Genomic DNA, 14595 nt, shown 5'->3' with positions numbered 1-14595 from the left:
TGTTTAATTTAGCACTGCGTGGACCTTTTCCTGTTTAACTTGTGCACCATAAAATAGTTGCGAAAGCTATCAGATGCCTAATCTCTACAATTGCACGTAACTATGTGAAGTTATTTATAAATTTTTAACGCTGCAAAATCTTTGTAACACCTAATACACCTAAATGGTAATATATGTATTAATATGAAGAATAATAAAAAGAAAATTCTTCTTTCTTCGAATAGTTTGGAAAATAATTCAATGATAAATAAAGAATTTATTTCAAAAATACTCACTTTTCGAAGTGTTCGAAAAACATGACGGACATCAGCAAATTGTTAAGCACAAAAGTCTCCGGTGTTTCATCCAGTTCTTTCTTCATCTTAGCCACTTCCAAATCGTCGAGTGATTTTTCCGACATAGCACCACCATCATTTTCGTTAGCCATGATTTCGTTCCAATCCGGAAGTTTCGATTCCGGTTTGTTGGACACTGTCGCCCTCTTCTGTGTTGTTATGTTCTGCGATAGGCAATTACCCATCTTAGAGCCGATCACTCATATTAGTACTTCTCCCAACTGGCTGCGTAATCGAAACTCTAAACGTTTTCGTTATCTCAAATATTTAAAATTTAATAGATTAGATTAAGATACAAAAACAATTGTTCATTTAGGTTGAGTCGGTCCAATGGACGTTTGAGAACATCGATGCTATAACTAGCCAAGGAGAGCTCAAACATTTGGCGGAATTTCTTTCGAAGAAGCAATTCGATCTGGTGATTAACCTTCCAATGCGGAACGGAGGAGCAAGAAGAGTGTCTTCGTTCATGACACACGGTTATAGAACTCGACGTTTAGCGATAGATTACTCTATACCGTTGGTCACAGACGTGAAATGCACTAAGCTTCTGGTGGAAGCTCTACGTCTAATAGGCAAAGCGCCCCCTATGAAGACTCACACAGATTGCATGTCTTCTAGACGTCTAGTTAAACTACCAGGTCTCATTGACACTCACGTACACGTGAGGGAACCAGGTGCGACCCACAAAGAAGATTACGCTTCTTGTACAGCAGCCGCTTTGGCTGGAGGAGTTACAATGATTTGTGCGATGCCAAATACAAATCCGGCTGTAACAAATCAAGAATCGTTAACTCTGGTAAGAAATTTAGCCAAACAAGGTGCCAGATGCGACTACGCTATTTTCATGGGAGCATCTTCTGACAATCATATGGAAATCCCCGAGTTGGCTCCGGAAGTTGCAGGTTTAAAAATGTACCTAAACGAAACTTTTACAACGTTAAGGCTAAACGATTTGAATGTTTGGCAAAAGCATTTGGCTAGTTGGCCAAAAAAAGCTCCGCTATGCGTCCATGCGGAGGGTCAAACAACAGCCGCCATCATTTTAATGGCGAGCTTACAAAACCGCCCAGTTCATATTTGCCACGTGGCCAGAAAAGAAGAGATCCTTATAATCAAGGCGGCGAAAGAGAAGGGCTTGAATATAACATGCGAGGTTTGTCCTCATCATCTTTTCTTGTCCACGGACGATATTAACATTCTTGGGGTTTGCAAAAGTCAAGTGAGGCCAGTTTTGATGGCTAAAGAGGACCAGGAAGCATTATGGGACAACTTACACGTAATCGATTGTTTTGCGACGGATCACGCTCCTCATACGTTGACAGAAAAGACTAGTTCTAATCCTCCTCCAGGCTTTCCAGGTTTAGAAACTATCTTACCACTATTACTAAATGCCGTGAACGAAAACAGACTTACTGTTGACGACATAATCAATAAGTTTTATCGTAATCCAAAGAAAATTTTCAATCTGCCGGATCAACCTAACACTTACGTAGAAATTGATTTGGACGAGGAGTGGACAATACCGGAGAGTACTGCTTATAGTAAAGCTAAGTGGACACCTTTCGCTGGTAAGAAAGTCAAAGGGGCTGTCCACAGAGTGGTCCTCCGTGGTGAAGTCGCTTATGTGGATGGTCAAATTTTGGTCCAGCCAGGATTCGGTCAAGATGTTAAAGCCTGGGACATCAAGAAGTCCTTCACCGAGGTCGCGCCAACTCCCACAGTCACTAACGGTTATTTTGATAAAATGGAGTATAATGATGGACAGACGAATGAGATCTTTAAGAAACTACTGTCGGGAAACAAAGTACACTTTTCAAGTACTAAAGACCTTCACGTTGATAATCGCCTGAGCGCCGTGACTTCACCTACTCCTCCTTTGATCGGTGGAAGGATCAGAACGGACAGTTTCTCGCATTTAGAACCAGGACATCACGGTCACAGCCTCACGGGCAAACACGTTCTCTCGGTTGACATGTTCACAAAAGACCAACTGAACGACATTTTCAATTTGGCCCAGACCTTCAGAGTTTACGTAGGAAAGGAACGATCAGTGGACCACATTTTGAGAGGCAAAGTTATGGCGTCAGTTTTCTATGAAGTCAGCACCAGGACTAGCTGCAGTTTTGCTGCTGCAATGCAGCGATTAGGCGGAGGTGTGATCTACATGGACGAAACCAGTTCTTCAGTTAAGAAAGGAGAAACTCTGGAAGATTCGATTGCTGTCATGGCGGGATATGCTGATGTTGTTGTATTAAGACATCCTACACCTGGATCGGTCCTCGTAAGTGTTTTTCTTACCCAAATTATGTTAAATTTAAGGCATATTAATTTTCAGCGAGCTTCTCATCATTGTCGCAAACCTTTGATTAATGCCGGCGACGGAATCGGCGAGCATCCGAGTCAAGCATTGCTCGATATCTTCACGATTCGTGAAGAAATCGGTACTGTCAACGGGTTAACGATTACTTTGGTTGGCGATTTGAAAAATGGACGTACTGTACATTCGCTGGCGCGATTATTGACATTGTATAACGTTCACTTGCGATACGTCAGTCCTGCTAGTTTGAAAATGCCAAGTCATATAGTAAATTTCGTGACTTCCAAACAAATACCTCAAGAAGAATATAATAGTCTTGAGGAGGTGCTTCCTGATACTGACGTTTTGTACATGACGCGAATTCAAAGGGAGCGGTTCAGCTCTCAGGAGGAATACGATAAGGTGAGAATGTTCCAGATAGCGAGATTGAGCTAATGTCAAGGTTTTAGGCTTGCGGACATTTCATCGTAACTCCGCAATTAATGACCAGAGCTAAAAGGAAAATGGTGGTGCTTCATCCGTTGCCTAGAGTGTTCGAAATAAGTCCCGAATTCGATACAGATCCTCGAGCGGCCTACTTTAGACAAGCCGAATGCGGAATGTATGTACGCATGGCCCTTTTGGCGATGGTGTTAGGTAAATGTTAAACGTATAAGGAATTGTTAGGAATTTTATATAAATAAATACACCCTAAAATGGCATATACTGTTTTTGTTATTTTACCATCAGTCTTTTCGTTATAATGTTATAAATAATAAGATTACAAGGAAGAAATATTTATATGTAATAAGGTACATTAAATAAAGTTGTTTATACTATCACATGAGACGATGAAGGTTCAGGTTCGTGCATTTTATCAGCAAATGTGTCTTCATCTTCTCTTACAGCTCTGCCAACTCCTAGCGTAGGAATTTTCAGTTTTAACAGTTTCTTTGGTTTTCTTTGTTGGTGCAGTTTAATCAGTTTCCTGAAAAGGGAAAAACCTAGATCATTCTCAGATCGATATAATATTACATGATCGATATCAGTTTAGGATGGAACTTTCGAACCTGATAAGATAGAAGGTGACTTCACCGAATCACGTCGTATGAAGAATTTGGTAAATTTGATAAGATTAGAATAACGGATTCACACTTTCTTAAATTTGCAATGTTGCAATAGGTACATTGCTCCCTTGAAAGTAAATGAAATCAACCTTCATGGTGCAGATTTAGGAAAGCGTAAATAAATTGTAAATATGAATATTTTGAAATATTGTTTGGCATACTCACTGCTGTCGGCAATCTATGAAAATTGCTACTACGAATAGTAGGGTGATTGTAAGTATTGCTGATATCACAAAAATTATTACTGTTCCGATTTCGTTGGATTCTTCTATTATCTCTGGGACACTTGTAGATTGACTAGAATTTTCTGTGAACAAAATAAAAACTAAAATGATGCAATTTTGCTAGGTTTAGGAGGTATCTGTTCGACGTAAATAATGTTCAAACGAGAATAACATATCGATGGAGTTCCAAGGTCGGAAGATAAACTAGAACTATTTTTTACTTAGACACAACGGAAGATAGACAGATAATAATTCTAATAGTTCTATTTGTGTTAATACATAATTTACAAGTTATGTTTACACAGGTCATATCAATTTATTAAATTAATTTCCAACCAGCTCATCGTCAAAGAAGTTATTAAATGAATAGCATCACTTTTTTAATAGAAATGATTTAAGATGTTATTTAAACGACCTTAAACTAAGAGATTTTAGAATGATGATAGTCTGTTGTAAAATTTAAGGTAGGGACATTAAATATTGTTCTACTCAGATCGTGAAAATTAATATACAGGCTCTCCTACAATTCGCGGAACAACTCAATGGGGATTGTGATCAAGTTTGCAATTATTTACTTAATTATTATTTACAGCATTTCCAAGAAGTGATTTTACGTCGATTTTACCTCCAATAACATATGGCAACATGGCTTTGATTGTTCTTTATTTTCATGGATACAACAAAAATGAAATATTTGCAAATTATTGGGATAAATACATAGAATGGGCCGTATCACGACACCGTTATTAAAGTTGCCGTTAACTAGAGTCGTGATTAAAGTAAACATAAAACGATATAGATTTATGCAATTCTAACCTGCCAGAAAGACATGAATTCGTTATGATTAAATTTAGTAAAGGTGTCGTGGTACGGCCCATTGTTTTTAAATGTTGCCACATTTACTGTAACGAATAGGTCCATATCTTCTATAAAAAAGAAGATTGATTTTTTGACATTTGTACCTGATATGTTAATGACTCTTTGTTAATGACTACTTAACAGCGTACTGCTATACTCAATTTCATATAAATGTGCATCTAAGCAAGCCATGAAAATCTGACTTTCTGTTGGTAGTAAAGCTAAAGCTAGTGACTTTAACTTTCAAAGTTGCTTGCTCTGCGCGAACCCGATTTGACTAATTTTTTAGTTTTTGTCCATTTTAACATTGCTGATTTCGAAAACAATGTTACGTCTTTTTACTGATTAAATTAAAGTAATTCTTATTTCTTTTTGTCTTTGTATTTTTACCAAGTAAAGATTTATTGGACATGACCTTCATAAATGTGACTTTTGTAATGTAACTAAATTAAAGGTGCTTTTACAAATGCACAGCTCACTTGATGAACATTTATATGAAATCAATTATAATTATTCGGCGAATTTTGGGGCACCCTGTGTAATTCATTATAATCTCTAAGTGATCTTGATTGCACTCATGCTGCGTAGAGTAATCGTGTCGGTCCATTTTAACGTATAATCATGACGAAAGAATGTCACAACAAGGTAGTGTCATCATGACTGAGATTTTTTTTTAAATGGCGTTTGCAATCAGCAGAAAAACTTATGTTACAAATAATTTGAACTGCACCCCTTTGCACGTTGAACAGTCGAGTTGCAGCTGAAGAATGTCCTCAAACCAAAATGCCATAAGCTAATTAGAGTACACGTGAGCATTGTAGATGGAAAGAAGGATATTTCTAGAATCAACAGTGCGTAACGACTTCAGTAACATGTTTTTCCAATGTTTATATAAAAAAAATGACGGATTCTGAATTACCTATCACCATTTGATGGTATTGTTTTTGTAGAAAAATAATGTATTTTTATTTTAGAATTATTAACATCTGGTACAGAAAAAATATTGTACCTTTAATTCACGTGAAAGTTGGCTTAATTAAACTTATAAATAAGGCTTTGAAAAAACAGGTATGTGTTTTTGATAGCTTTCTAACAAATTTCCGAATTTATCTGATGCGAAACTTAAGAAGACATTAAAATTGTTGCTAAATATTTTCTTGACAGTAATAAGACTTTTGATTGCAAAATATTACAAACGTCCCAGAACTTAGGATAATATGAATCTAAAAATAGATTTTTTCTTTTCAAATTACTTTTTCCAAAAATCTCGATGCTGTGAGTGAAAAATAAAATGAAAGATTTCATCAATACTTGAAAAAAAAAGTCCACTAAAACGTGAATATAATGGCAGATTAATGTTGGAATTTAAAAATGGACGTAGGTACACAACAGTGATTTGTGATTGTTAAGAATGATTTTTCTAACTAGAAAACATAAGAAACCAAATTTAATTGAAATATTGCAGATACTGAGATATTTTCTTTTTTGCCTAATTGTTTTCAATGCTTGCCTGGTAAAAAAAAAGAAAGTGGCTGTTCGTTCGGTCAGCAGCTATAAAATATTTTAACATAAATGATTGTAAACTCTATTCACAAAGTCAAATTTTGTCGGTCTATGTTGTTATTATTTTTGTTGGTTCGTATAATAATTTTTAAACGTACTATTGTTGACAACATTGCTACAAAATTATAATGTATAAAAAAGACCGCCTGGTGCGAATGGTCGTCAAGGACTGTTCACTGAATTCACGAGTGCTTATATAAGAGATATTTGTGTGGTTTTGCTGGTTTGATGATGATGATGATGTAAAATGATGTACTCGTAATGTATAACTTAACAAATGTATATTGTCTCGTGTTGTGTTGAATTACAAGGCGGCAGCCGATTTCCTCCCGGCGGTCAGAAATTTTCAGGTCTTTTAGCAGGTAGTGAGCGGTAAGGGATTAGCACTGGTGATAAGAATGATCGGGTAATTAGGAATTACATTGCCTTTCCGAAAATATTAAATTAAATATTTCTTTATAAGAAGACATACTTCTTGCGACCAATGATTAAAACCATCTCTTTTTTGGTGGGATGCAGGGGTAAATCTCACTTATAAATAGGCCCATTTCAAAGTAAAATTTTTAGTTTAATTATTTCTTTAAAAGCGTCACCATGGAAACTGAGTGAAAAAGGCAAAATTGTAATGAATGGTGCAAAATTTCGTCAAGCCAGAAAGTTATGTAATAAGTGATAACCGTATACGTTGGAGATGTAAAACCCTATGGCCAGTCTTAAAAAAAACTCACTGTATACTCATATCATGTACATAAATAGAGTACAATTCGTAAATGCCGTCTGTCATTTTAATTTACCCTTGTAAATAAAATTGTTTCCCCCTCTCATTAGTGTATTTATTGCCAATTTCAAGCAAAATACTCGTCATTATAATCTAGTCCGGCTACCACCCGTCGACTACCTATCGCAGTAATCCCCGATAACCTCGGGAGGAACTCGTCCGTTAAAAAGGGTTATTCAGGTAAAGAAGTGACCACCGGGAGGAACTCGGATACGCCCAATTACAAAAGGTATAATACAGGTAAAGACAGAGTGGTGACAGAGAGACGGACAGTCGCTGGACGACTCTCGTCCGTGGTTAAATAAGCTAAGTTGGGGTGGGAGAGGGACACCCCTACTGGTTACTTAACAATATTTAATGCAAAAATAATTGCTGCTGTGATATGTGATCTTGCGGTTGTAAAATTTATATTTAACATTATTTATGTGCATATTAATAGTAGCTACTACTGGCATGAATTTTCCTTTACCGCGGTACTTAACAAAAGCGAAGAAATTTAACGTCATGTTTTATGTATAGTTGGACTGAATTGATCACAATTTTAATTTATCTTCGCGAAAAAACTAACCATACAAAATAACATTCCGATCTTTCGACTTTCGGCACGGACTGAATGAGTGTTGTGAAATTAAAAATGTAAAAAATCGTTATTACCTACCATTTTTCGTTGATGCATTATCTTTATAGGTTTAAGCTACGTGCCTTGTAAAATTTCGGGCACTTAAGATCTCAAGATGAAAAAAAATTAAACGCAATTTTGATAAGCACATCAAAATCTTATAATCCCATAAACGGTTAATAATAATTAATAAATAATGTATAACTAAACTCCACGTATTTCTGGTTTCAGAACAGCCGATGTAACGGATAACATTTCTTAAATCCAAATGTGTGAATACACATTTAGAAATAAGGGCAGCGATATTAGCTAGTTAAATAAAATTAAATGAGATTTTTTTTTATTTTAAATTTTGCCCTAATAAGCAGTTGATTCAAAGTGTTTTCTCAAGTGATAAAATACTCATTAGGTTTTTGATCTAATCGCAACCTATTTTACAAAACACATGTTTTGTTCTAATTAAATAACAATAGTATCAAGATACAGTCCATATTTATAACAAATATAAGATATATAAGGTAATCGTGCAGATTATTTAGAATAAATAAAAATAAACTCTAATTGTCATTGTGAAAATCATATTGAAATATGTAAATACAAAATTCAGAATCGCTTGATATTGATACTGCAATAAGAAAGATTTTGTACATACTGAATACCATAAAATAACACGAAAACATATTTTTCCACTACTAGTCTCGGAAGGCTTCATTATTGACTCTCGAACCGACCCCAGAAGTAGAATTTCTCTCCCAAGGTTAATAATAATTTTCATTATTAACCTAGGTGAATAATGAACAGCCTAGCAACGAAAGATTTTCGTTGATTTCATTGGATAACGTAGACGATTTTCATAGCAACCTTTGAAAAATGAAAACTCGGATCGTCGCATCGGACAAAATAATTTTATTATAATTATTATCCGAAAGGGTTTTAACGTATCTAGTAGTGAAAAAAATAGTATACCGGGTGTCCCATCACTTGTGTCCCGTAGGAAAATGACTTTAAAACTAAATTATATTTATATGAAGGTATTATAGATGCATAAATACTGTTCACCGCCACAAAAATTGGGTATTACTTTTTTGTTAAAATTAATTACCTAGGTACAGCAGGCAAAAAAATATCACTTTAAAAATTAAATTTTGTTCAATGCAGTTCAAATTTAGTATACGTTTTGAAAAAATGGTAGAGCAATAAAATCCGTGATTAGAATTTAATTAAAATGTTTTGATGTAAAGATATTTGGTTAAATTAATTTGGGGCGTTCTACTTTATGAAAATTTATTGCAGACGAAGATTTATGAGGGGTTGCAGTGTGTTTGACTCCGTAACACAGGCAGGTACCGCTGGAACCCTCTTGAATGGTCTTCGTACCATAAATTGCGGACAGGAATAATACCCACAAACTTAACTTTGTCTTCCATAAATTTTTATAAAGTAGAAGGACCCAAATTAAATTAACCAAATATCTTTACATCAAAACATTTTAATTAAATTCTAATTACGGATTTTATTTCTCTATAACTATTTCATAACGTATACTAAATTTGAACTGCATCGAACAAAATTTAATTTTTAAAGTGATAGTTTTTTGCTTGCTGTACCTAGGTAATTAATTTTAACAAAAAAGTAATACCCAATTTTTGTGGCGGTGAAAGGTATTTATGCATCTATAATACCTTCATATAAATATAATTTAGTTTTAAAGTCATTTTCCTACGGGACACAAGTGATGGGACACCCGGTACAAACCACGGTGAAGAAGTCCCTTATAGCCTTCGCGCCTTAGAACCCTCGGCACACCTCGGGCTCTAATCTTGGCGCTCTGGCTATAATCATGAACTTCTTCACCTTGGTGTATAATATACTATTTTTGCTTACTTTGCATTAATTCATAAACAAAAGTTAGTGAATTTGAATCTGACCGTTTGTTAATAGTTACATATTTAAGATATAAGTGTAAAAAGTTATCCTTTATTGCACGAACGGGTTTAAAATACGACCGAGGTACGAGGGATGTGAGTGCAACAAAGGAACTTTTTACACATTTTACCTACGATTGTGAGATCACGAGATCACATAAATTTGTATAAAACAATTATAATTGATTCCATATTTTATGAATAACCAAAGTCGTTTGAGAACCACGTCGTTTAGCAACCTACTTCTAAGCAATGTTTCCAACAAATTGTATTGTTGTATTCTGACAGTTCTGTGCCATAAAAACGTGCACTAAAAGTTTTATGGCACGATTCCGTCAGTTCACTAAACGTCAATTTTGACAACGATTTCTAGTGCAAAAAGTGCCTACACGATCGAGGATAATAGTTGAATACAACGTGTTTTTGTTCGACGAGCCCCTAAAGGCTCCAAATCGCTTAAAATCTTTAAAATTAGCTTGTCGTTTCGTTTTGACAAGTTGTGACATTTGTCAAAATCCGTGCACACAGGAGAAAATTCTCAAATTCTTACAGTGCCGAACAAAAAAAGCTGTTTTAAGGAACTGGAACGTTTTGCGCATTTCAATAAATGTACATTATATCATATCATAAAATATAGAATTTGTGTTCGTACATATTGAATCTTAATTGTTTGGGATTCACATGAAAAAAAAGTTTTGATTTATTCATCTTCATACAAATAAAAACTAAAAAGCTTGGTGAAATCGTGTACCTAAGTGCAAATTGCAACTACATATATTTTTACTGATACAATCGAATCGTTAAAAATATTTAGATAATTGATTATTATAACAATTGTATCAAATACAGAAGCTGGTGGCACTTCTGACTTGTTTTTAACATGTCCTCTCAATATTGATTTATACTTTTTATTGTTAGATTCATTCTTAATATAGCAATCGACGAAACGAACGTGAGCGCTTCAGTTATATTTAAATATATTAATAAGCAATTTGGGTCCTAAGGTTCGTGACCCCAATTTCTGATTCGAATTTTCAAATGAGTCATTGGCATTCTTCACCAGCAGAGGTCGAAGGTGATTTTAATATCACGTGTGCTGCAGTTGACAATGGTGACGAATTTGCAACAAGTGCAGATAATTTTTTTTATCTAAAAATCGGAGTAATTTATTATTGAACAGTTTCAAATCACATCAAATAAATTTTGTAATCAACTGTCAATATTTGCTTAATAATTCTGGTTTTTAAACTGTTACAAACTAGATTAGCTTCAAATTAGACCAAGACTTTCATAAATTCATTATCACTATTAGCAGTACTTAACGCAACCGTGTTATTGTCAAATTCGGTAAATGGTTGTACATACCTACTATTGGGAGCACGGAATTTCGGGCTGACTTGGAATTTGACTGATATATGATGTTAAATAGGCTTCAGGTGCTAAACGTATTAATAACTTCATTTTAATATCTACTATTGTCACATGTCATTTTGACAAATTGGATTCATTAATCCTGAAAAGTTTCGAGTGCTTAGATGTGATTTTCCGAAAACTGAACAGTCTTTTATTAAACTTTAGAAATCAATAACTAAAATGTAAAATATGTAATTGTGCATAATTGTGACCGTTTATTTTGAAGTTCAGTTAAAATTAATTGCTAGGACATATATGACTATAAATGACTACATAGTTTTTGACCAATGAGAATCAAAGCCAGATTCAGTCTGTATGTGTAATTTTTCATCACATTTGGCACGTAAAAAAGGTTAGAATTTTGCTGTCAAGTCCACAATTATTGTTTAAGGTTTTAAAAAAATAAAATGTCATTCGAATGTCAGAATTTTTTTTTGTGTAAATCAGATCGTCTTAACAACCTATTTGATTGGTAACTAAGAAAATGTAATGGGCGGGGCAGATAAAATGTGACGTTGTCCTTAGTATAGTTTGAAGGATATATCTCTCATTGTATTTTTCGTTCGTTATTTAGTATAATCTATTCCATCTTTAAAAAAACGATAGGTTGCCATGCTTTAATTTTGTTAAATTGGCAGTACTGAGAAAAGTAGTAGTTATATTTCATTTCATTTTGGTTGTAAATCTTTTGTAACTAAATTTGAAGTGCTATGTTGCAAGATGATTCTAAAACAAAAAGTAAATAAAGTTATCAATAAATTTCATTTTGACGTTTTTCCAATTTATTTTAAATTAGACAACACAAAGTAATAATTTTAAGGGTTTACTACAAGTGCATAATGCCAAAAGTTGTGTTTGTCGAGACAAAACATAGTGTGTTGAAGGGCTAGACACATTTTAAACGAGATAGGCCCGATCTAAGTAATGATGCGATTATTAACAGATTGATGGATATCTTCAATGTGAGAACAATGAATTTGTATTCGATTAAATCCTGAACTGTATATGTAATTAATTTATAGGTGGGAAGATCTGTTATATATTGCATAATTACAAAAAAGAGTCTGGAGGATACTAGAACTACAAAAAGAGGAAATTCAGAAAAGTGGAACCATTTTTTAAAAGAGATCTGAACGAAATTATTCGTGGGCTAAACATTAGAAGATGACTCGGAATCTGATGATGAAGATAATTCTGAAGATGAAATAATGGAGGATGTTAAAGTGTAGATGTCTTTTAAAAAAAGTGATTCCATTTTGGAGAACTTATCCGTTTTCTGCTTGTTAAACTAAAGCAAGCGTTCTTGAAACTCATTCAACGACTAAAGCCTCCACCAGATGTTTACAATTTGATTTGTCTTTTTTTTTCAATTGCTAATTTTAATAAAAAATGCTGGGTTCTCTATTAATCTCTTGTAATACAGTTTCAATCGATTCGCAAAAAAGCGGAACTAAGTATGGCAACACTGTGCCTTCAAAATTTTCAAAATTCCTAACCAAACTTTTATTCAGATATACAGGATGAAATCTGTCAGATTGTCATGGCCAAGCATCGTTTTTTTAAAGTTGGAATACATTATACATATTTGAAAATATTTTAGAACGATGACACAACCGACATGATCCTACTTACCCATTACTTTTGTGATTTTAATTGCTTATTATTGTTATTAATTCATACTTTGTTGAAAGAGGTATTTTTCTGTCAGAATTTGACATTCATTAGGCTGACATTAAAAGCTGTCTATGTTCATGTGCATTATGATTTATGATAATGTAATAGGAATCGAGATAGCTTTATAAATCGCATTTTGAGTTGCATTTTTACCTGGTCAGGCTCGTCATCTTACGAGAATAATCCTGTATATATTGTATCCGGTGGCTTTTTTTAAATTTTGATTGTGAACGCACTATACAGGTTACGGATCACGAATCAGCTTTTTAAATCTTAAGTTTTACACGAGTGGAGCGTTCACAATCGACACTTCAACGCCTACTACGAGGTGAAATTAAAAAAAAACACCCGTTACATATTTGTACGTACAAGGTCATTATAAATGATTGTCCCATCGCAGTTGGCGTTGAAAACCCACACAAATTTTGGATGTGCCGCCTGCTTCGCAACGTGCGATAACCTACTAGACAGATTTCCACTACCGCCAGTGTTGCCACCTATCGGCGATACTAGTCTGACTCATGTTATGAGGCTTTCGGCACATTCAACTACGCCAGCAACGCCTACTGCGATGGGACAACACACACAACACTTTTTCCAATCATACTCTGTTGTTAAAAGGAATATTTTCTTACAAAATAAAGATTGTCATACACAAGACATTAAAATAATAATTAGTCTGATAGCAAAAGAAATCAAAACAAAATTCTTTATCTCAATGAAACTCAAGGTTTTAAAACAATATGGATTAGAGCGTCTTTCGGAGAAAGGTCTGATAGATACGGATCTAATAAATTTTAATGTTGTTGCAGTAAAAACTGATGATAATCAATATTTTACAACTTATATAACTTCAAAACAGGACCAATCTTGATAATTATCAGTATAAAAATGATTGTCCTGTACATAAATTACATGTACATTGTCATTTAAGTACAATTTTAATGAGTTGATATCTAAAAATGCGCAATACATAACCATCATGTACCTGATATTTGGGATTATTTATGACGCTTTTTAAAAATGATAAAGCATGGATAAGGATCACCAGTCAGCTACTAAATAAGTACCAAATTACATCGATCAAAAAACGTGCAGTAACGACACAATCTGAGGCGGAAAAACTTTATTCTTAAATTTTTCGGACTTCGCGAAAATAATACAACTGTAAAGAGAAAGTAGGACACTAGTCTTGCATATAATATTGGGCAATTCTGTACAAAAATAACAATGCATGGCAAAAATGAGTCATAGGTAATTATAATAAAGTCGCAACTGATAAAATTTGTTATCGTGAAATGATAATCAAATAAACGATAACGAGCGGAAATCATGCAATAAATAATTTTGGCTGGTTTCTTCTTTTGTTACTTATTTGTAACTGAGCGCGTTTCAAATATCGAATCTTGATCAGTAAACGCTCACCTTCCATCCACATAATGTCATTTTCTTTAGCTAGGTCCATGATTTTTTGCGTTATTTGTAGCACTTAACAACACTGTCACACAACGAAATACTTTGTTTAATGACGTGTTCTGGGGAATTTATAAAAACGTGGAGTTTATCTCTTTGCACACACATACAATAAACTGATAATAAACATTTGTCCGATAGTTGTTGGAACAATTCAAAAACATAACACAAACACATAGAGTCTATAGCTCTTTGCTGGACGGAGTGTAAAGGTAGAGTGGGGCGGTTCAGCTGGTACGATTGGTACGGAAAAAGACTCACTGATTTCCGCTCTTTCGAAGATCTCTTCTACCTGTTGGAAACATGA

General features: G+C 34.3%; 3 protein-coding genes across 3 annotated transcripts in view; 1 reads left to right on the top strand and 2 right to left on the bottom strand.

The window, feature by feature from the left end:
* Positions 1 to 581, bottom strand: part of LOC138127059 (uncharacterized) — a 6668-nt gene extending 6087 nt beyond the window's left edge. Inside the window, exon 1 of the mRNA XM_069042918.1 lies at positions 276 to 581. Coding sequence (XP_068899019.1) covers positions 276 to 520 — 245 coding nt within the window. The 5' untranslated portion in view covers positions 521 to 581. The remainder of the gene's footprint in view (positions 1 to 275) is intronic.
* The window catches only part of r (carbamoyl-phosphate synthetase 2, aspartate transcarbamylase, and dihydroorotase rudimentary), a 16778-nt gene extending 13422 nt beyond the window's left edge, over positions 1 to 3356 (top strand). Inside the window, exons 8-10 of the mRNA XM_069042917.1 lie at positions 652 to 2619; positions 2674 to 3057; positions 3105 to 3356. Coding sequence (XP_068899018.1) covers positions 652 to 2619; positions 2674 to 3057; positions 3105 to 3302 — 2550 coding nt within the window. The 3' untranslated portion in view covers positions 3303 to 3356. The remainder of the gene's footprint in view (positions 1 to 651; positions 2620 to 2673; positions 3058 to 3104) is intronic.
* On the bottom strand, positions 3352 to 14595 carry LOC138127060 (uncharacterized). Its single transcript, XM_069042919.1, has 3 exons — positions 14241 to 14595; positions 3927 to 4068; positions 3352 to 3622 (listed from the first exon to the last, which is right to left on the bottom strand). Exons 1-3 carry the CDS (start codon positions 14278 to 14280, stop codon positions 3466 to 3468), a joined length of 339 nt encoding a protein of 112 aa, XP_068899020.1. The 5' UTR covers positions 14281 to 14595; the 3' UTR covers positions 3352 to 3465.

Source organism: Tenebrio molitor, chromosome 3 (genome assembly GCF_963966145.1).
Source record: "Tenebrio molitor chromosome 3, icTenMoli1.1, whole genome shotgun sequence".
In the NCBI taxonomy this organism is placed as follows: Eukaryota; Metazoa; Arthropoda; class Insecta; order Coleoptera; family Tenebrionidae; genus Tenebrio; species Tenebrio molitor.
This window is presented reverse-complemented; position numbering and strand designations above follow the sequence as displayed.